The 26,637-nt window shown below is 43.8% G+C and overlaps 3 protein-coding genes across 7 annotated transcripts in view; 1 reads left to right on the top strand and 2 right to left on the bottom strand.

The window, feature by feature from the left end:
• Window positions 1–2,792: 2,792 nt before the first annotated feature.
• LOC146582070 (uncharacterized) lies at window positions 2,793–12,236 on the bottom strand. Its single transcript, XM_085290639.1, has 2 exons — window positions 11,820–12,236; window positions 2,793–11,367 (listed from the first exon to the last, which is right to left on the bottom strand). Exon 2 carries the CDS (start codon window positions 11,286–11,288, stop codon window positions 3,291–3,293), a length of 7,998 nt encoding a protein of 2,665 aa, XP_085146765.1. The 5' UTR covers window positions 11,289–11,367; window positions 11,820–12,236; the 3' UTR covers window positions 2,793–3,290.
• A 3,059-nt stretch (window positions 12,237–15,295) lies between these two features.
• On the top strand, window positions 15,296–21,735 carry rmnd5b (required for meiotic nuclear division 5 homolog B). Its single transcript, XM_085290630.1, has 10 exons — window positions 15,296–15,428; window positions 17,505–17,682; window positions 17,790–17,932; window positions 18,018–18,155; window positions 18,347–18,447; window positions 18,568–18,734; window positions 18,834–18,999; window positions 19,138–19,240; window positions 19,334–19,488; window positions 19,796–21,735. Exons 2-10 carry the CDS (start codon window positions 17,544–17,546, stop codon window positions 19,857–19,859), a joined length of 1,176 nt encoding a protein of 391 aa, XP_085146756.1. The 5' UTR covers window positions 15,296–15,428; window positions 17,505–17,543; the 3' UTR covers window positions 19,860–21,735.
• Window positions 21,736–22,781: 1,046 nt separating this feature from the next.
• n4bp3 (NEDD4 binding protein 3) overlaps window positions 22,782–26,637 on the bottom strand; it is a 35,319-nt gene continuing 31,463 nt past the window's right edge. For all 5 annotated transcript variants that reach the window (XM_085290591.1, XM_085290620.1, XM_085290605.1 and 2 more), the window contains exons 5-10: window positions 26,317–26,438; window positions 25,949–26,144; window positions 25,782–25,874; window positions 25,435–25,686; window positions 25,015–25,273; window positions 22,782–24,709 (exon numbers count right to left, since the gene is read on the bottom strand). In XM_085290591.1, the coding sequence (XP_085146717.1) occupies window positions 24,330–24,709; window positions 25,015–25,273; window positions 25,435–25,686; window positions 25,782–25,874; window positions 25,949–26,144; window positions 26,317–26,438 (1,302 nt within the window). In that variant the 3' untranslated portion in view covers window positions 22,782–24,329. The remainder of the gene's footprint in view (window positions 24,710–25,014; window positions 25,274–25,434; window positions 25,687–25,781; window positions 25,875–25,948; window positions 26,145–26,316; window positions 26,439–26,637) is intronic.

Raw genomic sequence — 26,637 nt, 5'->3', positions numbered from 1 at the left:
TTTATGGGCATACAGGTAAGACGACCATAGGGATGTGACTTTCCCTCACCTTGTTTCTTGTCCTTTTTCAGGATTAATAAAAACAAAGTTTTTGGTGTCACGCAGCAAGATTCCGCAGAGCAAATGGAAAAATTGGTGTTGTAAGCAGACATCAAAAGGATGAAACATCTTTTGACACGTTGTGGCTTCTCATGGATGAAAGTGTGCGTACGTGAAGCAGGCACATCGCAGCGGTTCACGGTGCTGGGGTTGAGCTTCCTCCAGTAGGTCAGAAATCCGTAAAGGGTTTAATAACTGTAGTCACATATAAAATCATCAGTGGATTTTAAACGTCTTCTCTTTTAATCTAAAAATACTTGATTACCTTACTTGTTCATTTATAACTATGCAAATTATATAAATGACTCATAGTTCTCAGATAAGACTGCCTTCTCTTCTGACACGGGTTAATTCAGGCCAATGCAGTTCCGTTATTTTCAATTTTATTCGTATATCACCAAAGCCTCAGGGGGCTTTATACTGTAAGGAAGAGACCCTACAGAGAAAAACACAACAATCAAACAACCAAGTGTGAGCAAGCACTTGGTGACAGTGGGAAGGAAAAATGTATTTTTAATAGGGAGAAACCTCAGGTAAGGGCAGACATCTGATGCAACTGGATTAGACATTCATTTCTCCTTCTTGATTGATACATTTCACACACACACACAGTCATGGCCAAGAACCGCTCCATTTTATTGTGTCATGACTCAGATATACTATTAGTCACTGTTAATCAATTCTTGGAGGCTGCTGACATCCACTAATATCAGTGACTGCACATTCAGGGGGCACTTTGTGGAAAATGTCAGCACACGGCACAATTTATTCCCAAAGACTTCACGTGTCATCACCTAAACCTCTATCTCTTATCAGGCTGACCAAGCCTCCATGCCACCCACTCTTTTAAACATTCTTCATATTAGGCCCTGCAGAGAGGACTTTTCCAGTGGTCAATCAGTGACCTCCGGTAGGTCTACATCAAAGAGACAATGTAGGTGGTTCTTGGGTGGGGTGAGGATGATGGAACTCCAACAGTTTGTGCGTGTGTGTATGTGTATATCTCTGCATGTGTCGACACACTGTGGGCTACAAAAGTGCCCACAGAACCATAACAATAACAGACACAATGGAAAGAACCCAGAGCACTAATAATGATGTCATGGTGTCTGTTTTGTGTGTACCCACGATTGGAATTCACCTCAGTCAAACACAACGTGGAGGACGTGTCTGGAAAAAGCTGATTAATGTTAAAAGATCATTAACAACCTAAAATATTAGTGAATTTATAAAATGCATTATCACTTTATTAAATGTCCCGACCACTGGCCGTCTCACCGATACCATAAGCGGTCTTGATTTTGCGTAATATTTGATACATTAAAGGTGTTAAGAGAAAATGTGCAGGATCATCCAACAAAAAGAAAAAATGTTGCAAACCTTGGATTTTATGTAACCAAATGTAGGTGGAAGTATTTGTGTTTGTCTGGAAGTCATTTTGTACGAGGCGCGTCCGGAGGTTTACATAGATGAGTGTGTGTTCCCAAGGTGTGTCTTTAATAGTTATCCAGGTTGTGGTAGTGTGGAATCATGGCAATAAACTTAGATGTATGACATTTCAGTGACTAGTTCATAAAAGAGGAAGTCATAAGAATGCAGACTGGCACGTAGTTTATTTGCTGTGAACAGTAAAGATTCGCTGTGCAGCTCTTACTCACGGATTTTGTAGACACTCTCTTTCTGAGTTATACATCTTCATTGTCTTCCTTAGTGACATCCGTGGGAGGAATTAAGCCAATCTTATTTAAGTCAGTCACCCTCTAGATGTGAATGCACGCAGTCTTAGGATAAACAGGTATTTTTCTCAGTCATTAGAGCATATCTGTAGCTCAAATGATTGAGTGTCTGCACCTGTCAGAGGGCTAGAGTACCACCTGGACTGACTGTCAGTGTATTTCAGGGCTAGAACAGAGATACAGACAGCCATTCACACTCACATCCACATCTACAGCTAATTTAGAATCACCAGTAAATCTAACATGCATGTGAGAGAAAGCATGGTAGAGAAACACACAAGTAAAGGGAGACTATGCCTCTCTCTGTGGACCCTTTTTTGCTCTGAGGCCACAGTGTTGACCATGTAGCACCAACAGATCATCCAATGAAAGTCTCAGTGTCTCGCCTGGCCCTCTCACAAAAGGTTAGTAGATGTTCACATACCTTCAGGATGTGAGAAAGAGTCTGTAAAGCTGTAGTGGTCTGTGGCGCCCCCCAGTGGTCACAGTGTGATCTTACAAATTCAGACTGGGTACATTTTTTTGTTTTCTACGACTTACCAAAAATCATAGTGAGTTAATAATTTGTTTAAAAAATTTACACACTATAAGACCTTCTTAATCCAAATGAACACATTAATGGATCACTATCATATATAAAGGTTTATATAATCTGTTGTATCTTATGAGCTTAAGTGGTGTCCAAAGTTTCTGTGTTTTTTGGATCTCTTTAATTGTTTTTTAGACTATGAACTATCAAAATATATTTTAAATAAGTCTATATTTTTTAATGTTTCATCCTAAAACAAAGCACTTTAAAACGAAGCTACTGATATCAGGAAATAACCTGTGAATCAGATTGCTACGATGCGCGAAATTAAAGGTTGCATGACCAAAGATTTCCAGTATTTTAAAACAGCTTCAAGATAAAGGCTAAAGTATTGCATCAGAACAAAAAATACAAAGAAAGAAAGAAAAGAAAATTTTGTATGAGACATTTTATTGGCATTGATGTGTTGTTTTACAGCCATCGCGTGCACCAACTTAATCAAATTAAGAGAAACACAATCATAAAATAAATATGAGGTTCTTTTAAAACACTATTTCCAAGTTTGTTTTGTTTTTCGAGATATTTGTAGAGAAAATACACACCTCAATTTATCGATAAACTTATGGATTTAAAGTGTCTGCTCATTACTAGTGACTTTAGAGTACGACCTGATTATCCTACATACACATTTTTGTTAGTACTTTTAAAGAGCGCCTCAAACACAAGGCCTTCTTGTTTGCATTTTGAATACCCAAGAGTCATCTATTTGGCATAGCACATAGTAGCAAATAAAAAATAAAACAACCAAAGACTTGCTGTCTTCAGTTGCAATGTGAAAACATTACAGGCTAACATTGGACACTCCATTTATACATTGTGTATTTTAAACCTAACAGGCTCCAGGAAGTCGGCCTCTACCCTCTATTTCAGGACCTTTTCCCCCCTGTTGGGGGTAAGTTGGGGGGATGTTTGTGGTAATAGTCTGGTGGGGTGGGATTGGGGCTTGTATTCATCCCTGTAGGGACATAATACATGCTCTCCAGGTAGCTGTGGTCCACTGAGGGATGATTCTGAGGCTCGGGCTTTGAACCCTGACCAGAGGGATTTCTGTAGCCGACCCCGGAGCCGCTTGGGTGCATTGTTGCTGCAGCTGATGCTTCGGGGTACCGGGGTGGCTGGGGCTGGGCTGGGGGAGCAGGAGCTGCATAGGGCATGTACTGTGGAGCAGGGGCGTACATGCTGGGGTTAGGGAGGGGTGGGTAGGGGGCTGCGGAGGGCGGATACAGGCCTGAATGTGATATTGTTTGCTGTGGGATGAGCACTTCCACATATTGGCCAGTCTCTGGGTCAAACAGCATCTTCCTCAGAGGCTGAACAGGCACCTCAATATAAAAGTACTTCCCTGTTTCAGGATCCAGGAGCACTCTGCGAGGCGTCTGCCCATAGCTGCTTTCTGAGTACAAACTGGAGCTGTCACCCCCGTATTCAGAGCCATAGGAAGGCCCTGCCATGCTTTGAGTGCCACATAGAAACTGAGGATCCATAGAGGGAAGGCCAGGGGAGTGGTTGTGGCTGGGATCGCTGTAAGGAGCCCCAGTTATCAGCCCCGGTGGCTGCTGGTGGGGGGATCTGTGCACAGGAGGCCGTCGAGGGTCAATGTGCTGGGGTGGGGGCAACGAGCGGTCCACAGAGCAGGCCTGCATGAGTGAGGGGTGAGGAGCGCAGGGAGCAGGCTGGTGGAGAGGCTGGTATATTGTTGGCTGCTGGCTTGGACCAAAAGGGTTTGATTTGGGAGAGCCTGGCTGGTAGCTCATTGGCTGAGCATCGGGTCTGCACTGGTGGGGCCGAAGAGGAGGCTGTGCCACTGCGTATGGTAGAGCCTGGCCCGGAGAATGCGTGGGGGCCGGTGGGGTGAGGTTATGGGGACTTCGGTGATGGTGAGGAGGGTGGAGACCAATGTGAGTGGGGCAACCAGCTGTGCAGGGGCAGGCAGGAGGACGGGAGGAGGGTTGAAAGCGATTTGATCTCAAGGGTGTCAAATCCGGGAGCGTCAGTGGACTGAAGCTCTCTCGTTCATCATAGCTTGGAGGGTCATCAGAGGCATAAAAATGCAGGTCGTCGGTCCTCTGTGAGCGCTCACTGGAGAGAGATCTGTGGCATGGCTGGTGCGTATATCTTGGCAGTTGTGTTGTGGAAACAGCAGTGGGCTGTGTTGTATTGTTTGAAGTCAGTGGCACAGTTTGTTGTTGATGAAGGTTTGCTGCCCTGGGATACTGCAGCTGGCTGTCGCGATCCATAACAGCCGGCTGGCTTGGCTGGCTTGGCTTGCTGACTCCTGCTGAGGCGGGTGCGGTAGTTTGGCTTGCAATCGGGTCAGAAACCGAACCTGCAGCTGAGGTTACACTTGAGCTGGTGGCTGATGTTGGAACTGAGGTTAAAGCTTTTTGTGCACATCTGGCAGTCTGAGGAGAGGCAGCTGGTTGCTGCATCTGCCCTCTGTCACAAGTAGCCTCTGAGTCTGGAGGTTCTGCTGACTGGTTTGAGAGACTGGAGCTGGCAGTTGAAGTTGTTTTGCTGGGCGGAGGTTTGAGGCTGGACACCGCTGACACGGCTAGTTTTCTTGAATAATTAGATGTTGCTGTGGAGTCAGTGGAAATCTTCCTGTAGATTGTTGGCGAGCTCACTACAATCGTCTGAGTCCTCTCGTCACTTTGTGACTTTGCAGTCGATGTTGCTGCCGACGATCTATGTGCTTCATTTGATGTCACACCAAAATCTGCAGGTTTAAATTTGCAGTTCGGCTTCGGAGGCACGACTGGCTTTTGGGAATTTTTAGCTATGGATTTAACTTCAATGATTTGAGGCCTGCTGTTTCCACTAGAGTTTCCAGCAGAGCTTCCAGTAGAGCTTGTGGGAATGTCTTTTTTCTGTGGTTCTTTAGACATTGATTTCACCTGAATCGGCTGTGGTTTGAATCTCCTTATTGCAGGTGACCGCGGGGGGAAAGTGGGATCTAATCTCTTCACAGCTTCAAAATCTGACACGTCCCTCTGCTTGGTAGGGAGTGGGTCTTGTTCCTGAGAAAAACTCCTTAGTTTTGCAGTGTCTTTTTCTGCAGGATTTATGCTACCTCCCTCGTCTTCCCTGGTTTTTGTGGTTGCATCTGTGCTGTCAGACACTGCTGAGGGGACGGAAGTGGTAGATGAGGAGGAGAATGTCCTCTCTCTATGAGACTCATTCCAACCTCCGTCAGAAGGAGCAACGGTCTGAAGGGGGATCTCCAGAGAGTTCACATGCTTGCGGGGAACTCCTTTAACTCCAGATACATTCTGGCTGTCACCCACAACTGCTCCAATGTCAGCTTGGTAGCCTTTCTCCTTTAATAACATGGACACAGAGTGGCCACTAGTAGCAGGGGCACTACCAGGGGTAGTGGGCTTAGGTGAAATTGAAGCAGGCCTTGCTAGGATTGGGGTTTGGATCTCCATCTCCTGGGCGGGAGATGCAGATGTCCTGGTCTTGCTCGGTCCTTCCCTGATTAACACTACAGCAGTGGACACCTCTCTTTCCTTACTGGGCATTTTAGGGAGGTTTCCAAGCATGTGATGCTTCCTGTCTGTTCTTACAGCAGCAGGTTTATCCTCACTGTCTGGAACTTTGTGGATTTCTGGCAGCGTCTCTCGTGGTTCTGCTGTAATGTTTACACCAGGCTCACATGGTCTGGATATTTCAGTATCTGACGCTGTGTTGTTTGGTGCATTCAAAGACTGCAATTCTCTGCTCACATCGGTGATGGGCTTTGAAAAAACCTGGGATTTGTCACCTAGGTTCTCTGAGTCTTTTTTGACACGCGATGTTTTATTCTTGTCTTCTTTCAAGCAAACAGCTTTGTATTCTATTTGGATTGGCTGTGGACCAGACAGAGGCTTTCCTTTGCTGTGAGGTGGTGGAGATGGGGTTAACATTTTTGAGTCTTTTGCCTCCTCCTTCTCTTCCTCCGTCCTCTCCGCCATGAACTCCTCTGCTCTTTCCTCCCTCCTCTCCTCCCTCCTTATCCCTTGTCTTAAATCCATCTCCTCTGCTGCTATGGCCTCTTCTTTATGTTTTTCATCAGCAGTTTCTACACTTTCTTCAGCACTAGATGCTTTAAAGGACAGATTATAAGTATTCTTCACGAGCCGCCTCACATCTCTAACTTTGTGAAGCGGGCCTTTTGCTTTATTGTTCTCGTCTCCGTCTTCTTCTTCTGTTTTCTCATCCATGTTTTGTCTAAAAAATATATCTGGTGAAGTACTCTCAGATTTGCTTTCTGCTTCAGGTGTAAGACACACATTTAAAGAGGCTTTCTTTTTCCCCACAGCTTTCAGTTTGATCTCTTGCGTTTTAGACATGAAGGCGCCGTTGTCACCCTGTTGCAACTGTTTCGGTTCCTCCCGGCTTTCACACACGCCCCCTCTCATTGTTGGTCTGAACTGTGCGCTGTGGGCTGCATCGGCAGAAGGAGTTTCTGTGGCATTTGCTGAGTCGTCACCCTCCCTTTTGTATGTTTTGCTGTAGTCTGCTTGTTGTTCTCCACTTCTGCGCTGCTTACTATCGAATGGCACCTTCAGTTCTGATCGCATTTCAGATCGCGACAGCACTGCATTCCTGCTTTGAGAATCGGCCTCTTCACTGTCAGTAAGGGAAAAGGTAACACTCCTGCAGCTGCTGGATGAGCTCGGCCTGTTACTAGGTCTCACACCAAAGCTTCTGGGTGGTTTAGCTTCATCCTTGGCGCTTGGTTCCCCTCTCATGGGAATACTCTCCGATGAAAGGCTATAATCCGATTGAAAACTGGAACTTAGGTCATGTATGTCTGGTCTTGGTGATTCTTTAAGTGGTGCCACTTGACTCTCAGCTGGTGGACTGCTCTTCTCAAATGTGGGGCTCAATCCTTCGCCTGCTTGTTCATCAGGTTGTTTATCAGCACTTTGCATCTTTTTGGACAACACATTCTTGATCAGGCAAGAAGCCATCTGAGTTTTCGTGCATGTTTCATCCATAGAAGCAGATTTCTGGAGTTGGGATTTTCTGACATTGGGAAGATGGGGCTCAGGGCTGTGGTCAGAGGGGTAGTGCTCGTGCATTGCTGCTGGTGTACTCTGTTGCCTCACAAACGTCCCTCTCGATTGACTTGCCTGGGAGTAGCTTTCCACCATGCTTGCTAGCCCAGGACTGCTATTTCCACTGCTTCCGTCTTGCTTCCCATCAGCATCATTCCTCTTTTTCAGCTGGATCTGTCTCTTTGGGACTCCTCTCCTCAGCTTCCTGGAGTCCTCCCTTTCCACAGCCACATCTACGCATTCAAAGCTGCCCAGTTCATAGCGCCTAGATGGATCTAAGCCATCTGAGAAGTATGCAGATGGTTGCTGGGAGGAGAGTTCATCATGGTCCAACTTTGGCACAGAACCTCTGAAGTCAGCATAGGCTTGCCAGGCAGTGCCGATCCCTGCCGGGCTCTCCTGGGTAGATGGCTGGGAGATGTTTGCGGATGAGTGGTGGCTTGAGTTGTACATGTCAAGGTAATCTATATCAGGGCTTGACAGGCTGCGGAAAGCCACATCTGTAAACCACTTCACCTCATCGTCTGCCTCATCAAGTTCACTCCCCATGCTGGAGCTGGAACTTCGGCCGGGCCTGTATGAGGCCGCATGTCCGGGAGCACTGCTCTTTGTTCGGGGTGCAGGAGGTTGAGGTCGTCTGCTGGCAGCACAACCCCTGGTGGCTTGTTGTGAAGCGAGTCTATGAACACTCTGTTGTTGCTGTAGCTGTCTTGTGGCAGACGAGCTCTCCGAATAGGAATGCGCTGTTGGCAACCCTTGTCGGGTCTCTCTGCTTGTGGGAGCTGCACCGCGACTCGCAGGTCCTTTTCTATTCCTGGCACTGAATGACAGCTCAACCTGTTCCCCTCTGTAACTGGTGTCCCCCTGCGACCCCTCCTCTTCCGTTTCAGGAACCTGCTCCTCCCTCTTCCTATTTCTTTCCATCTCCCTATCCTTTTGCCTCTCTCTGCCTCTCTGCCTCTCCTGCTCCAGTGGCATTCCCCTTTCCATTCCCAATTGCCTTCCTGGGCTGACCCAGTGGGCCTGGCTATTATTGTCGGGGCTTTCCCTATTTGTCACCGCCTTCTTTAAATTGCCTCTAGGTGAGGATGCGCCAACATGAGTGGGACTGCGGCTTCTGTTCTGCCACTGTCTGTATGGTTTCTCAGGAGCGATGATGTGGACAGGTGTAAACCTGGTGAGTGGCGGAGAGGGGGTCCGCCTTCTGTTTGCATGATGGGACATGTCCTCTGTGAACCTCTCTCTGTTTTCAGGCCTAACTTTGGTTAACAGCTGTCCTCCCGAGGTCTCAGATGTAGATTTTAAAGAGCTGCTACTGTCAGAAGTTGGGGAATGAGCAGCAAACAGAGGCTGCGCAGGTGAATTTGATTTAACCCCGTGAACAGGTGAGAGGTTTGGACTTCTCTTCTTGGGAACTAGAAGATTAGGAGAAGGACAGTTGATTTCAGAAGGGAGATTATTATCAGTGTCTTCTCTCTGAAAAAAGAGGGGATGAATATCTGTTTTTTCCTGAGGGGAAGAAGCTGCGCCTGATTTATCCTTTATATTTACTTCCTCTGGTGTTTCTTCTCTCTCTTCCCTTTGCAGTTTTAGAGGGCAATCTAACTTTCCCTCTGGTAAAATAGGTAAAGGAGGTAAAGGCAGAGGAGCTGGTGAACTGCCTTTGATTTCAGCAACCAAAGGTGGAGATTTGTCCCTTGTTACTGTCTCAAATGAGGGTGACACACTCTCTTTTCTCAAATATGTGGGAGACTGTGTTTCTGCGATAACTGCTGAAGAAGAGTCCCTATCACTCAAAAGGGTATTTAATCCAAGGGGAGGGTTGCAGTCTGCAGAGAGGGTTGCTGGTGATAGCTGACACCTGTGCGGAGAGGCAGCAGGTGATGGATCTCTACTTTTGTGCTGAGGTGAAGGACTTTGAAATCTTGGTTCAGGTGAGGGAGTTTGATGATTTGGCTGAGGTGAAGGTGTTTGGTGCTTGGGATGATGTAGCAGAGTTTTTTCAGTCTCTGGGGCAGAGCTTGTGAAGCAGCCAATGGACTCTGCTATATCGTCTCTGCTTGTGGTGAGGCTCCTTTCTTCAGAGGGGATGGGTGTATTATCTGGCTCTGGGACGGGGAGATGAGAGAGTTCAGGAAATGGGGGACTGCTCCTGTCCTCGGGTTGAACAACAGAGTAAGAAATTCCTGTGATGTGAGGGGAGGAAGTGAGGCTTCTTGATGGGGATGTGTCGAAGAGAGGCTCCAGCAGAGGAGAAGCTGATACAGGTTGCTCTTTCCTGCCAACCTCAGGAGAGGATGCTGTAATCCTGATTTCAGGTGAGGGAGAAGTATATCTGTGCTCGATGGGAGAGCAGCTGTCTCTAAAAGCAGGTGAGGGAGATAAACTATAACTTACCACAGGGGAAGTCGCCTGTCTTATTTCTGGTGAGCGTTCAGGAGAGGGAGTTGTTGACCCAGGTCTGGTCAGAGAGGCAGCGCTGAGCAAGCCAGGTGAGGGAGCTGTGTTTCTGAAATCAGGTGAGACCGAACCCTCCACAAGTTCAGGGGATGATGCTTTTGAAATGACAGGTGAGGGAGGGGTGTATCGTGGGCCAGGAGTGGAAACAGAACTGCCTGCTTCCACTGATAACCTTTGGCTTTCAGGAGTAGCTGCTGTTTCTCTTTCTGCAGTAGAGGGACCTGATGTGCGGGGAGAATCTTTTATCTCAGGCGTAGAGCCTCTGCTGAAGAGATCAGGTAAAGAGATCCTCCCTCTTAGGTCAGGGAAAGGAGATGAAGCCTGAGTGTCAGAGGAGGAGGACCTATGACTAAGCTCAGGGGAGTCCGGTGTTTCTCTTAAATTAGATAATAAATCTGTGGGTGAAGGTGAAGGGGATAAATGAGAGGTTCTTAATTCAAAGGCTGATTCTGTAAAATCCTGAGAAAAGTCTTTGGATGGGAGCTCAGCTGGACTGCTGTTTTGATTTAAGTTAGCAGCTTTTGGCTCAGGTGTGTCTTGTGCTACTCCAAACTCAGGTAAAAAATGAGGGTTCACCGATTCACAGCACGACTGGCTGATACAGTTTCTGGGTTCAAGAGAGGGACTTGGAGTTAGAGACTGATGTGACGGGCTGCTGTTGCTGTCTTTGAATGAAGGAGTTGTTCTTATTGGTTCAGGTTCTGAAAGCGTTTGTTTTGGATCAGGTGAGGACGATGAAGGCCTTTTTTCAGCTGAGGAGGAGGACAAAGATGATAGTCTTCTCTCTGGACTGAAGATACAGGGGCTGTTATGTTCAGGAGAAGGTGTCCTCTCACCAGTGCTGGGATTTTGGAAAGAAGGGCTTGCTGTGCTAAGCTGAGGTGCTGGTGATTGCCTTCTTGGTTGTGAATTTGCGCTGCTGTCCTCAGAAACTTCTGGATGACTAGAGCTCAGCCCTTTGGCCTCCAGAAGCCTCTGCAGTGGAGGACTGTAAAGCTTGTCTCTCGAATCTTCAAAGCCTTCCTCGCCTTCACTGGAGCCCTGTGCTGTGTGGTAAGAGCCAGAGGAATCGTTCAGCTCGTCCAACAGAGGTGACGCAGCAGCCGTCCCATCCACCTCCCTCTGGGAAGGGACAAAGGGCCCTACAGCGGGGCTGCTTGAGAGAGACGCCGACTCACAGTCGTCTCCGAAAATGTCACACAGGCAAGTGGTCTCGGAGATGGCGCTGCGCTGAGAAGGGATGTTGATAATGTCGAATATTTCAACGTGGTTGGGAGTGCCGTCACGATGGCAAAGGGAAAAGGTGCGGGGGGCACTACGCAGGAAGGAGTAGCTGTCCCCCTGGAGAGTCCAGCTGTCCATTGCTAGTCCACAAGCTCCAAATTCTCACTGTGGCCAGTCCAGTCTGCTCCTCTTGCCTGTTCTGGGCTCCGTTCCTGGACTAGAAATAAGATACAGTCATCTGCACATTGTGTAGCTCATTCATTTGTAGCACCAGTAATAGCTGATAAATATCTGTGAGAGGCAAAAGTATAGAAATTACAAATGTAGAACCTAGAATTGGATTGATTCCTTTTACTTAACTTCCCTAGAGTGAAATTATCTTTCGGTGCCCTAATGTTCTAATAATAACTCCATCTACAATACCTTTGTTATGTAACTTGTAATTAAACCAATACAGCAAGCTATATGAACATTTATTTTGACTCCAGATCTTTTTGTGCTACAGACTCAAAATCTCACAAGAAGAGATTTTGAATCTCACAAAGAGATTATCCTAGATACATAGAGTAACAATATTTAAATTAACTTTCACCAACACATATCCCTTATCCAAACTTTAGAAAAAGCCCTCTCCTTGTGCAAGTAGACAGAGAAAGGCTGATACTCTACCTTTAGCCACTGATGAAGACTTCCCAGGGACATTGAATTCTTCTTTGTTTGTGGTATCCGTCCCAAATCGGACAAACTACCCATTCAATCCACAAAACACCCCAAGCTGACAAAACCTCTCTTCATAAGCTGAATCCAGGACTGAGAAGATCCGTCCAGCTCTGTCTGCCGGTGGCCCACTGACAGCACAGTGTCAGAGGCACTGCCATGTATCAGACTTGAATAGAAAAAGCAAAGAGGGGCATCTAACTCAGACATATTACATCTCCTGGACTGTATTTCTGCTCCTCCCTTCTGCACTGGCAACAGGGAAAGTGCTTACTGTATCTAATGTGGATCTCTTTTCTTTTGCAGACTGGGGTTTGGTTGGGCACAGACTTTCCTGTGTGAGCTGGGATGGGGTGCGGCACAGGGGTGGGTGGGTGTATAGTTAGCAGCAGGTGCTGATCCAGCCAGGACGGATGAGTGCGCCTGGAATCTGACACTTATAGCCAGCTCAGTCACAGGGCTCCTCTATATATAGACCAATACTATCGGGGCCAGATAGGCATAGTCATTTCACTGTGTGCTGGAGGAGAAAAAAAAGGGAAAAGTGGAATTTGAAGTACAGCACACACATTGTCCAGGTGTTAAATACATGCAACTTAACTTGCACCTTTGCTTATCTGTGTGTATCTGGGGAAAAGGTCAAAGTTTAGCACAGATTATCCAGTTTTGGTAATAACTCACATGCAGACCTCTGCTGAATTGCATTTTTGCGGCATGCAACAATTAAAGGTCTTAAACTTTCTACATCCTGCTGTTTTCCCCTAATAATATTGTTAAATATTAAGAGCCATGGTCTTTGTAGCCTATGAACATCCTTAGCTTTAATTAAACATTCATGAGTGCCCATCAATTAAATGCATGTAAAGTGTTAAGCCAAACCTACCAAACAAAAAGGGGTCATGTCATTTTACTGTTCTTATTACTGTTGCTACAACTGTATTGCCCAATGAGTCTCAGGTTGCCTAAACATGTTGGTTGGTAGTGAGTGTGGATAAGCCCTCTGTCCCATACCTAATACCTCATAAGATTATCATTCAATCTCAGTCATTAAGTCATCCGTAGGAAGTGGAAAATGTTTGAGCACACAGGACTGTGATTATGTTTGTACAGTGGAACGTTAATGACAGGTTTTGTGTATGGTATTGTAATTTCCACTAAGCCTATTCTATTGTATTAAGCGACACACATTGCTAAATTAAATTTTATGGTTGACTGTGGAATTTGGAGTCACTGACCTCTGTGGAGCTGTTTACTGTGGCTCTAATCACAAAATATAAATACAGATATATGCTTTTTTTCCAACAGTCATTGCGAAGATATCATGTGATTTTATGTGCAATGGGTTGCTGTAAAAAACAAACAAAACAAAACTGGGAATATCACTAGGGAAATGTGTAAAATATGGCTGTTCAGACCCATAAAGTATAAACCGCTGGACAGAAATGCATGCATACTTGCATCAATGCGTAAGGGTGCACTGGGTGTGAGATAAAGGGTAAAGGAGGGCTGATAAATTTGAACCTCTGCGGTTATGGCAGTGCAGCAGACTGGAGGAGGACTCAGAGGGAAAGAATGATGAGCACCTCGGCAATGGGGAGCTTTGGTCTACATCACTGATAGATTAGTCACGCCACACTGCTCAAGTCCAAAGACCTCACCCACCCTTGCCCTCATAAGTTGGGCATGAACAATAAGCTCCAGTTGTGCTCAGATGTTTACAGGCATTCATCACGGGCATGGATGTCGTGGGAATTTGGGTTTTTTAAAGATTTCTTTGAACTGTTCTTTTTCCAGGTTGGAATGATTGTACAAATTGCATCTTTAATGGCTTAAAAAACATGAATTTAGTGCACCAGTTTGAATATATTTTGGATTTCCTCTCATTTGCATGGGGTCAAAGCATACATGCTCAATTCACTAATATTTGGTTAATTGTCCAGTATCAAGTTGCACCTCCATTAGATGCTTTTGGTAGCTATCAACAAGCTTTTGGCATAATTGTGCCTGGATATTTGACCACTCTTCTCAGCATGTTTGGTATACTTCATCTAAATCGGTTAGTTAACTGGCAAAGACTCTGCTTTCAAGCTTATTCCACAACCTGTCAATAGGGTTGCAATCAGGGCTTTGGGAAGGCCATTCCAGAAGCTCTAATCAGCCTGTTTATCCATTTGATGTGTGTTTGTTATCACTGTCCTGTTACAACACCCAGTTGTTTTCAGGTTTCAACCATCCAGCTGTTGATTTAAGGTGGAGTTAAAGAATTTAGAGGCAGTCCTCCTCCTTCATTAATCTAACCATTTTGTGTAATATACCAGCCCGTGGCAGCAAAATAGCCCCAGAGCATGATGCTAACACTACCATGCTTGACAGCTGGTACAGTGTTCTTAGATTGAAAGCCTCACCTTAACTCATCCAAACATACCCCTTCTCACTGTGGCCCAGTAGCTCATTATCTTTCTCGCCTGACCATAAAACTTTCCTTCAGAAGGATTTGACTTGTCCATGAGAGCAAACGTCAGTCAAGCTTGAAGGTGTCATTTTTGGAGGAAGGGCCTTTTTCTTGGTGGGTACCCTCTCATTACACGAAAATTCAAAATAAATATAAAATTTAAGCACCCAAATCTTGTGGTTTTTTTTTAAGTATTTAAAGATGCTTTCTGTACAATATTCCACCCCTAAAAAAGAATAACTCAAAGAAATCATTAAAAGCCCAAAATTACCATGATATTCATGCCCAAATTGAGTGCATGTAAACTTCTGACCTCAACTGTACATGCATAAAAAAAAACTAGAACCTTGCACAGAGCTTGGTACGGAGGTTGATGTTCAGTGTTCACATGCAGAGCAAATGCCAAATGCTGTCTGCTCACAGCACTCCCTTGTGTGTGAAGATAAACACGAATTACTTTAAAAAATCATTACAGGTAGGATACTTTTGCTGCTGGTGTTCTAACTGAGGGATATGATGTTAAACAAGGCTCTAGTCTCATGATGGGCTATTTAAGTGCCAGTATTTATGACAAACAGAAAGAATATAAACATATATATCACATTTCAAATCTATCTTTTTTGAACTGACCTAGTTGCTCTTTTAGGATGTGATTAACTTTGCACAGGCAGGGGCAACAGTAGCCACACTTCCAGCCCTCTCTCTCATTATTATTTGTTTTAATTATAACTGATTTATTAAAGCTTCGCCAGAACTAAATGACACTAAAGGTTGAGACATAATATTTAAAAGGTGATATGATAAATTTTCTACAAATAAACTCAGAAACTAAAATTGGGTTAACTATTTAGATTTGTTAATATAGATCTAAATAATAATATAGTATGCCGTGCTAACCACTTAACCTATGAACAGCATACAAGTATTAAAGTCTTGTACCCTTGAAGTCGTGCTTGAATTAGTCTGTCGCAGAGACACTGACTTTTATTTTGAAACGATACGTTAGCGTAGGATGCGACGCAGGAAGATCCGCATTACGGTGCTGCCGAAGTGTTGTCATAACACAGAAGTGGCTAACGCTAATGTTTGCTAAGTAATTAGCACGGCAGGTGAGTGCATTTTTTTTATTTAAAAAATATCTGTCAAAATTCAGTTGAACCGCGACGTGTGTGTTGACTGTTAGGATAAGGCAAAATAGTGCAGACAAGCGGGTTGACATTCTCTCCTGAAATTATTTGGGCCTTGTCAGTTAGCAGATCGCTAACATCTACTAGTTAACTAGCTGCTAGCAATGACGAGCTTTTGTAGCCAGCTAGCGACTGCGATTCCGTTTGTTTATGTTAGCTGTGCAGCGGCTTGTGTTTTTTTTTTCTTAGTTAACATAATAATTAATTACGTAATAATTTATGGTACTTAAAAAGAGTAATTTTGAGTAAAAAATAACAACGTAGGAAACTTGTCATTAAAACGTTAAAAGAGAAGTCCGTTTGAGCCTTAATATTAGCTAGCTCCTTTACGGTAGGTGGACATGTTCTGTTGTCGGCTTACTAGCGGTGAGCTACGGCAAAGCGTTACCATTAAGTAAAGCTTTTCTATTTAAAAATTCTTAATTTCAGCATGCAGACATGTAATGTTTAATATCATCACTTGGTTGTTAAATTACAGTTACAGATGAGACGTAAATAGCAGGCCGCAGCATACATTGTGTGCTTGTTTGTGATGTTGTTAGGCCTTGCTAATGTTATCACGTAGGCCAAACTTTGAATCGGGGTAGGACCGAACAGCTGTTGGAGGTATTTTAAGACATTATTACTGATCGGGCATACTTGTTTTAGAGGCAGCTGTGAGATAGTCATGGTATTGTCAGTGTGAAATAAAAGTTGTTAATATCTCTGTCATTAAAAACCTGTAGTGTTTTATCCTAAATCTTGTGTTTACCTCTTAAAATGTCAGATTAAAAAAAAAAAAATCTTTGTTCGGCTTATTTAATTACAAATGTTATTTGTTAAAACGTGCCTTTATAGAAATGCACATTTGTGTTCACTGAGAATCCCAAAGATTCTTTAGAACTTTTAAATAACTTAAAATTAATTTAACTTGGGGATTCCCAGTATGCAGCCATTCTCCAATTTTCTGTAAATGGTACTATTTATCGATGGTCATGGCAATTTGCACATTAAAGAACATGAAACTGACCTCAGGTAATTGTGCCAGTTTTGTAAGTATGCAAATGCTTTGTTATAAGGCTGGGGAACCCTGTAGTCAGTCTTAAGAGACTGAAGAAGAGACGTGGATGAGTGACAAAACATTTCTCTCATTGAAGATGCAACTTCCAGATGATATGCAGTGCTGTGCAAGAGCTACCCCTCATTCCATTAGAATCATGTCATTTTTTTTTTTCAATTAGTCTAGTTCTCCAAGTTTTCTAAAGGGCATCTTTTACACTCATTTTTACATTTCTTTTTGTTGTTGTTGTTGTTAGCTAACAGTGACCTACGAATGACTCGAGTGTAAAAAGGCACCAACAGAATCAGTATCAACAAGGTTTTTTCAGTGTTGTATCTCCACACGAGTGAAAATTTGGCAATGAACCAATTTAGGATTGCATCTTTAAGCACTTTGTTAGTAGGAGCTTGTTGCAGAAACACATAAGTTGTTGAATCAAAGTTAGATTTTTTTTTTGGTTCAAATCATGGTTGGTATTTACAGAGTAGGTAGGGTGAGAATTTCAACTGTCTGTAAAACATGGTGGAGGTTATCTGGGTTTGCATTTCACCCAGTGGTGTTGGAGATCATGTCAAAATTGCTGGAATTTGAACCACCGTGAAATAACATGCGATTGGAAGAACTTAATTTTTCACCATGACAATGATCCCAAACACACTGCCAGTACAGTAAAAGCACACCTAGATAGAGAATACCAACATCCAAAGAAGAACTTTAAATATTCCTTCAAGAAGCCTGGAGAACTATTCCTGGAGACCACACAGAATAAATTACAAGAAAGCTGCTTAAGAGAGTTCAGGCTGTTTTATTATAAGTAGGCATATCAAATATTTCGTGTAAAATGTAAACAAATGATTGGTGGCTCAATACTGCATGCTACTGTATCATCACTACAGTTTCAAAAGCCTTTAAAATAAATATCAAAACATTTAGTTAATAACATATTTCTGTTTTTCTAGGTGTTATTGTTATTGTGTGTGCGGGTTCCAGCCTGAACCATGGAACAGTGTGCATGTGTGGAGCGGGAGCTGGAGAAGGTGCTCCATCGCTTTGTAATGTACGGCCACCAGTCTGAGGAGAGGCTAGATGAACTCCTGCGCAGCGTCTGTGAGATACGAGGACAGCTAGTTGCTTTTGGTAAGATCATGTATCAATGATTGAAATTGTATGGAAGGTTCGTGGTCTCTCTGTGCTTCATCTTCTCTGGTTTGGCACATTAAACCTTTACCTTTTTTCTCCAACAGGAGTACAAGATGCAGATTTATCGGTCCTATCACAGACTATGGCGCAGTGTTGTAAAAATATCAAAGAAACAGTGCAGATGCTAGCCTCTCGACACAAGGACATCCACGGCAGTGTGTCTAAAGTTGGCAAAGCCATCGACAGGGTGAGGAACGGCTACAGGTTTCTCTTCAACTTTCCTTGAAAATGTTTTAGAACATGTACGTCACCTCTGGCATGCTTTTCTGTAGAATTTCGATGCAGAGATCAGTGCTGTTGTGGCAGAGACCGTGTGGGACTCCCCAGAGAGACAGAAATACCTGAGTGAATCCATTGTGGAACACCTTTACAGACAAGGGATGCTTAGTGTAGCAGAAGACCTTTGTCAGGTAAAGAGCTGAAACCTCCAACCTTTATTTTTTATTTATCTATTTATTGCAAAATATTTGCCTGAATAGCTTTGATGTGATTCTTTATGAAATGCTGATGAGTGAAGAAATAGTTTTGGCTGAAATGTTGTGTTAAACTGTTTTTGTGAAGATAAGTCTTAGAAATTCTTAAAAGTAGTTTTATTTTCTAGGAGTCTGGTGTAGTTATAGACATGAGCATGAAGCAGCCTTTCCTGGAGCTAAACAGGATCCTTGAAGCTCTGAGGATGCAGGACCTTAGGCCAGCACTAGAGTATGTGGTCTTTCTGTATCTATTGTTTTAATTATCTGCTTCCTTCTAACACAACTGATAAATCTTTAGTTGAGGAGTGTTTACGTTCAGTAGCTGAGTGTTTCTTCCGTGTCTTTGCAGGTGGGCTGTGACGAATCGGCAGCGTCTTCTGGACCTGAACAGCAGTTTAGAGTTCAAGTTGCACCGCTTGTACTTCATCAGCTTGCTCAGTGGAGGAATCAGCAACCAAATGGAGGCCTTGCAGTATGCCAGGCACTTCCAGCCCTTTGCTTCACAGCACCAGAGAGGTAAGCATTATAGTATCTCCATGTAACAAGAATTTAGATATTTTCTTTTTCTTTTTGTGTGTGTGTATTTTCACCACTTTTATTTATTCATTTTTGCAGACATCCAGATTCTGATGGGCAGCTTGGTGTACCTGCGTCATGGCATTGAAAACTCACCGTACCGCAGCTTGCTGGAGACAAATCAGTGGGCTGAGATCTGCAACATCTTCACCCGGGACGCCTGCGCTTTGCTGGGCCTCTCTGTAGAATCGCCACTAAGTGTTAGGTTAGGAAAAACATGAACAGTGAACTAGATCACCTGTCATCAAGTTTAACACTGGAAGTGGAACAGTTTTTAGTAATTATTAGACATTTGTCATCTTTATGCTGTCTTATCAACAAAGCCATATCTGTTTCTCTGCAGTTTTGCATCTGGATGTATGGCCTTGCCTGTGCTGATGAACATCAAACAGGTGATAGAGCAGAGACAGTGCAGTGGAGTGTGGACACACAAAGACGAGCTGCCTGTAAGTCCTTTTAGAGTTTTTAAAATGCAGTTATCCCTCCTCAGAATAATTTCTGAGCCGTTAGCTCACTCGTGTCCTGTCTGTACCTGACAGATTGAAATTGACCTCGGGAAGAAGTGCTGGTACCACTCTGTGTTTGCCTGCCCAATTCTTCGACAGCAAACGTCAGAGAGCAATCCTCCCATGAAGCTCATCTGTGGACACGTCATCTCCAGAGATGCTCTCAACAAACTAACCAATGCTGGGAAGTAAGTCAGCAAAAAAGGAATTTATCTATTTTGGAAGTTGGTGTTGGTTTGAAAGCACTTTTACTATTTTCCAGGATCAAAATGTTCAGTTTTACTAGTCACCCAGATGCAAAGAAATGAAGACTTATAAGTTACATGCTGAGTCTGATGTTGACTGTAATTTCAGTCACTGCTTTCCCAAAAGATTTATTCCTGAACAAAATTGTAATTGCAGTTAGAAAATAAAATGCAAGTGGTTCACTGAAAGGTACAAATGTAGGATAAAAGAATTCAAAGATGGTAACACCTTGACTCTTGTCCTCCTCAGGTTGAAATGCCCGTACTGCCCCATGGAGCAGAATCCGTCACACGCCAAGCAGATCTACTTTTGATACGCTACTCTCTTCTCATCAAGGATGAAGTTGCCTGGAGCTGTTTGCGTCTTCAGGACCTTTTGCTCTGACCCTTTTCCTCTGTCCCTGGCCTTCTGGCCTGTTATGGTAAGCATTAAGGTTTTTTTCCCCAGTGCTCCTCTGGACTGCCTTGGGCATCCCGTCACCCACCTCGGACCCTCTAACTTTGCATAATATAAGGAGTCCAGAAAGGGATGGTCCATTGACAAACCTGTAGTAGAGTGAGGAGTCAGTCGGTAATGGGAACATCCTCACGAAGCAGCACCTATGAGAAAGGATCATCTATTGGAAGTCATTTGCAAATACCTGCAGAGTTATATGCTTATCTTTTTCAAGTATGTAATACTTGCTAGTGTTTGCTTTCTTGGCTTTATCAACTTAATTTGAGTTTGATGACTGCTTTTTTTTTTTTCTTTTTATTTTGTTGGACAAAAGCAGAATGATAATGAATGGGTGTAGAGTGTGGGTACATGGTGTAGATAAGCAGTTTCTGATTTCAGGTTGGTAATAAACTTCCGTTATACATGAAAGCAACACGCTGAGTTACAAACTATTGAAGGTGTATTATTTGCTGGTGAGGGGAAACTGAAGGTCTCTCTCGAGCCGAACTCTGATTGTGATCCATTAGTCCTCCATAGTGTAATAAAGTCCTTACGGAGCTTAAAACTCACTGTCAGCTGATGCATCTGTTCAGATCAGATTATCCATCGACGGTGGGAACAGCTTTTCTTTTGTGTATGACCACACCAGCAAAACTTTCCTCATTATAGAAGCCATTTGTCTTGTTCTATGTATGTATTTAACAAATACTGAAAAAGCAAAAAAAAAAAAATATATATATATATATCTATATATACTACTGTGAAATGTGTTTTGTTCCTGTTTTCTTTTGTTTTGTTTTTTTAATCACAATCACTGCAGTGGCTTGTGTAAAATAGTAAACAGAAGAGCAACAGGCACATTTAACACTACGAGATCTGACGGCTCCACAGTTCACATCACGGCTGCGCCATCGCTTTACTGTGCCCCCTTGTCGTATGTCCTGAGCTTGCACGCCATGTGATTTGGAGATGTAAATTGGTGTGATGGTAGCCGCATGGTCTGGCTTGCAGTGACTGTAGGCTTGTGGTTAAGCTTTACTTTTTGTGGATACAGAAGCCCTCTGGTCACTGTGGCTGTTGTTTAATATATAGAAAACGCCTCTGCTGCGTAGGGTTGGCTTTTATTTGAGATAGTCCGAATAAGTGACATTTAAAAAACCCCTACATTTCCTCAGGGCTCATTGTAACAGTTCATACCACACTTTGCATTTAGTATTAAAGTTGTACATTTATAAAAGGAGTCTTGAACAAAGATTATACATCTATAGATGCAGATTGCTTTGAAGGTTGTGGAACGTGCGTGCGTGCGTGCGTGTGTGTGTGTGTGGATATACAGTCAATTTCTGCAGTCTCACAACATCCAAGGCAGTGTTTACCATGTTTAGATGTTAATAGTGCAAGTTTCTAGTGATGTCACCTCGCACATTACCGAGGCTTTTTTTTTTTCTCTCAGCAAGCACTGCACCAGCATTACTCAGCTTTAGGTTTGATTTTGAATCAGTTCGGCTTTGTGTGGAGTTTCCTCTCCGCTTTCCTCCTCTTTGGTTGACAATCATTCTCTGCTTCTTTGACTGTCCCTGCAGATAGACCCCTAGCGCTTCGTACTACATGTATTAACTTTTTTTTTTTAAATTTTTTTTAGCTGAATGTGTGTGTTTCCTGCTTTTGTGTTATGCGACTTTTATTGTAAATATTTATCCTCTAACATGTTTCATATACTTGCATCTGAAATTAAAATAAAAATTTATACTCCAGTTGGTTTATGGAGGCTTGTACTGGGACTTGGTGATGGACTGCTCCTACCACACGGGGAGGGATTTGTGTAGCTACCACTTGGTGGCACTAGTGTCAATCTAAATAGCGTTTATGTGTTTGAGAAAACAGATTTGTATTCCAGTTTCACAGCTAGAAATGTTATCTTCTGAAATAATTCACTAATATTTAACCAGCACATTAATTTATTAGATAAACTGTGGTGCTGCCTTGCAGCGCTGCAGTACTCCCACAGACTGACAGCATGTGAGAGGTAAGAATCTTTCCTCATCCCACTTCAGTAAATCAATCAGCCTCTCTGGAGCTGCACGGTTATATTAAGCCTTAGTTTATATAATGTTTTAAATGCCAAGGTAAGGGCCTGTGAGTCAGCTGCAGCTCGTATCTATTCAGATTATCACCCTGCATTATGGACTTACATGTGCTCTGCCTTTTTCTCACTTTTGTGTTTCCATTGCACATTTTTTTTTCACCTGGAAAACAGTCAGGTGTTAAACCTTCATTCCTGCCAACATTTTCTTGGCATTCAGTTCAGGCTTGTGCATTTGTTGGTTTCTACAGAGGCCCCCCCCACCACCACCAATCAGGGATCCTCCTATGTTTCCATCTGAGCTGACCTTCCACCTCTTTCCTGTCTGTACTGCAGGCGATGGTATGTGAGGGCTGGCTGAGGTAGAACAGGGAGGGCCTCAGGGAGAGGGTGAGATAAGGATCCAAGGATAAACCCCTAAAAGCCATATTAGTCCCAAAAGCCTGCACAACTCTGTCATAAAGCTCCTATTAGTGGGCTTTATTGGTATACTCTCTGTGGATTTTAAGCCCCTTCAAAGCAGGCAGGTCAAGTCCTTGAGCAAATACCATCAGTCACCCTTCTAACGTTTTCTCAAGTGATTTCTAGCCGTTCAGTTTGGGCTACGCTGTATAGAAAAGGGTTATTGTAACACTTTTTTGCAGCCCAGATTTACAAAAAGGGATCTGAGCTGATTTTGCTCTTCTTCAGGAATAATTCACAAACAGAAAACAAATCTTTATACTGTACAGTTTTATTTCCAGTAAATAGATGTGAATCACAGTATGCGGAAAAGGTCAAATGAGAGCTGGTTTTTGAATGTTTATAATATCAATAATAACAATACCAGAGGACATATTTTCACTACGGGCATGCATTTGATGTTATGTGCTGGGTTTGTGCAACAAATCGCACCATATAAGCATGGCAATCATAAATGCATCTACCGATTGATTTTGTTAAAGTATGCATATTTAAGACGACAGTGCTCTTGAAGTACCATGGCAAATAAAAATTACAGTTATGTACAAAATACATATTTATATATAAACCTCATCTGTCTGGAAACTGAAGAAAGTAAGGTGAGTATTTCCAGTTTACTATGCACCGTTTTCTCTGCCTTGGCACCATTCTTCATAATTAACCCGAAGAAGCTGTTTGCTCCAAAGGTCCAGGTGAACCCTGAATTTATAGATAGTCTGCAAACACTGAAGAGGCTGTGAGATGTTAACTACTGTATAATCCAAGGGTCCCCAATCCCAGTCCACAAGGCCCAGTGTCCCTGCAGGTTTTAGATCTCACCCTGGGTCAACACACCTGAATCACATGATTAGTTCATTACCACACCTCTGGAGAACTTCGGTACATGTTGAGGAGGTAATTTATCCATGTAATCAGCTGTGATGGATCGAGGACACATCTAAAACCTGCAGGGCCCTCGTGGACTTGGATTGGAGACCCCTGGTATAATCGGTCAGGCTCAACCCAAATCAACACAAAGCAGTCACAATCATCATGTCAATTTTCTCATTTACAGGTTTATCAATAACAAGAAGTCTTAAGTTGGACCGTTTAGGTGCTTGGCTGTATTTTTTTCTTTTTACAGCGTTAACGCAACAAGGATAGAGGAACCTCAATATCACTTGGCTCTGTGTGAGGTTGGGGGTCCAGCTTTAGCAGGAAAAGGGTTTTAATTAAACAAGGGTGGAGTGGAAGAGATGGAAGAAGGGTGAGCAGTCTGTGGAAGTCCTTCTGTACCATGAAAAGAAGAAAAAATCAAAGAAAAGCTAATTATGCTAAAAATAAATACTCTTCAGTAAGTCCAGGTTCACTTACTTAGTTTGGGATAATAGATATAAAGTTTGATGTGATAATTAAAAAAATGTAGCACATTAAAGTTTGACCTATTTTTGTCTTTTTTATGGTCATCACTTGGAGTAGCGTATGATAGCGTATGATGCTTGTTTTTGGACTGAATGTTTGGTATCACATGTTTTTGGACTTACGGTTCAAGTCAAGAATTGGATTACACACAAAGTATAAAATCTGACTAATAATTTTACAGTTTTGACTTGTTAAATCAAAATTTTTAATCATTTATCCTTTATTTTGACACAAGTCTTTTAGTTTTTATTATTATTATTATTATTATTATCATCAGTAAATATTTGCTTGTTATCTCACAATTCTTTACAGCAACATCAATTCATTAGATTTTTTTTCCCTTGTCCTGGCAGATATGGTCTTCCATAGACACACTTTCCATTGCAAACAAGTAGGTCACAGTCAAATTTCCGATGATTCGATCCGCTCTATCCACGGCAGACCAGGGGAAGGTGTGTCCTCTTGTTTGTCACCTGCTCTCTCTTTCCTAAGCTCTGGCGCTTCTTTTTCCAAAGTGCCATCTCTGCTTCCTCCGCCTGCTCCTCCACCTTGTTGCTCTCTGCTTGCCCTCAGCTGCTGCGCTTCCCTTTCGAGCGCTTCGTTGCGGTGGTACATGTCTAAGTAGCTGGCCTGCAGCTCCTTCTGGTAGCGGATGACCTTGTCCTTTTCCATCTGCCACGTGTGCCTCTCTTCCTCGAAAGCCATGGCCTGGGCCTCGCTCTGGCGTCGCTCCAGCAGCAGTTCTGCGCGCAGACGCTCCTCTGTGGGGCCCCCGCACCCTCCTGCAGAGAAAGTGGTTCACATGGCTTCAGCTAGAGCCGTCAGGGGATGGGAGGGGGGGGGGGCTATGATGAAAAACACTGTCTGATTTTAAATTCCTGCCCCAGTTACTCAAACGACCTGATTTTTGGGTTGACACATTGAAATGTCAGAACTGAAAATAAGCCAATCATCTGTCGGAGACGACTCGCTTAGTTTAATTTTAAAAACACATCTGTGGCCTACAAACACTGTGGTGTGAAACAGCTGCTGTGCCCAAAAGTGCAACTAACCCAAATATATGAAGACATGAGAGATGTAACTCTACCTATCGCCCGAGCAGATGGATTCTCTTCAGCTTCTTTTTCGTCTTCGTGTGCGGCCTGAGAAGGTCGTCTGTGACGCTGTGTTTCCTGCAGGACAAGCTTTAAAGCATCTATCTGGCGTTCCCTGTTGCGCAGCTCTGTTCGCGTCTCCCTGAGCTCTGTCTTCACCTGGAAGATCTCACTCAGCTTCTGAGTTACCTCTGCCTGGGAGTCCCTCAGCTGCTGCTTCAACAAGGAGATCTCCCCCGACTTCTGGCAAACCTGAGAGGGAGAGAGTCAAAGGGAAATGAAGGAGGCTAGGGGTCGCCACGATTCAAAAAGGACAAACAAGGAATCCAGATATCTTGTCTCTTCCCTGTAGTTACTTTTATGTGCTTCTCCCTGCCATGAGCTGTGACTGCCCTGGCCTTCCACGGCCTCACCTCCCATTGTGTCTCCTCCAGAGTCGGACTGGTTTGCCTGGGCACTGCTCCAGCCTCCCGGCACATTTCCTTTCTCATACCGTCGAGCTCCTCTTGCAGCCGGTTCTTCTCCTGCTGGACCTTAAACAGCTGCAACTGCAGGCTGCGCTGGGAACGCTGGGCATGCTGGGAAACCTGACGCAGTTTAGCAGCATACAGGCGCTTCAGCTCCTCCACCTCCTTCTCCCACAGACGCTGCTTCCCTTCAAACACCTGAATGCGGTGGAGGAGATGAAAAGGTCAGATGTTAAAGGGTGATGAAGACGGGTGCGTAGACTGATTCTGAAGAAGAAGATGATTAGAGTCACCTGTGCGATGGCGCCCTCGCTCTCATCCAGGTTTCTCTTCATTTGCTTGAGTTCATGCTCTTTCTCCACCAGGCGCTCCTCCAGATCCCGCACCTGGAAAAGACAACAGCATGAAGCATTTAGGAATCTTTAAATCACACCCACCACTCATCCCCCCCAGCACTCACCACCTCCTCCACAGACAGGGAGAGCGTCCATTCATAAGGAAGTGGAGCCTCCGCGCTATATGGAGCAATACGGCTCAGAGTAGCCATGCTTCGACATGCCATCTCCCCAATAGGCACGCCCCCTGACCCCACAGCCTTCATTCCCAGAGAGGTGCGGTCCAGGGAGCCGATGGTATTGATGTGGCCCATAGATGCACTATTTTAAAAAAAAATAAAAAAAAAAAAAAGAAGAAGAAAAGAATCCACAAAGGCCATTAAAATCTCTTCTATTATCACAACCCACACAGTCATTAACCATAAAAAAAAATCAAATATAGCAACACTGCTTTTCAGCTCAAAGTATAGTTAAGACTAATACTGCAGCAGACCTGATGTGAGACAGGTGTGGGCGGAAGGGAGGTCGGTACGGCGGCAGGCTGCTCATGGAGTTATGGCCCGAGTCTGACAAGTTGTCATCTTCCTGGCCCATCCCACACACCGAGGAGAGGGCCTACACAGTCATAATTATACAGCTGTTCATCAGTGTAGCATTAATGAGCTGAAAAAAGTTTAATTTTAGCCATAAATAATGGATGGAAATGAATTTTATAATAAGTCGCGCATAGTTAATTGTTGTGCACCTATGATCTCGCTCCCCCGGCTCGCAACTCGCAGCTTTCCGCCAAGATTAACAAAGGTAAACGAGATAA

This window comes from Mchenga conophoros, linkage group LG2 (assembly GCF_057382185.1).
Source record: "Mchenga conophoros isolate Kocher_MC1m ecotype Shallow Benthic linkage group LG2, M_conophoros_male_GT1.1, whole genome shotgun sequence".
Classification (NCBI taxonomy): Eukaryota; Metazoa; Chordata; class Actinopteri; order Cichliformes; family Cichlidae; genus Mchenga; species Mchenga conophoros.
Note: the sequence above shows the minus strand (reverse complement) of the source record. Positions and strands in the feature narration are given on the sequence as shown.

Bases quoted from the DNA above. Each gene is read 5' to 3' on its own strand.
- LOC146582070 (XM_085290639.1), bottom strand. From the start codon at position 11,288: ATGGACAGCTGGACTCTCCAGGGGGACAGCTACTCCTTCCTGCGTAGT.
- rmnd5b (XM_085290630.1), top strand. From the start codon at position 17,544: ATGGAACAGTGTGCATGTGTGGAGCGGGAGCTGGAGAAGGTGCTCCAT. The intron at 17,683-17,789 runs GTAAGATCATGT...TTTCTCCAACAG, and splicing joins AGGACAGCTAGTTGCTTTTG to GAGTACAAGATGCAGATTTA. The intron at 19,241-19,333 runs GTAAGTCCTTTT...TGTACCTGACAG, and splicing joins CACACAAAGACGAGCTGCCT to ATTGAAATTGACCTCGGGAA.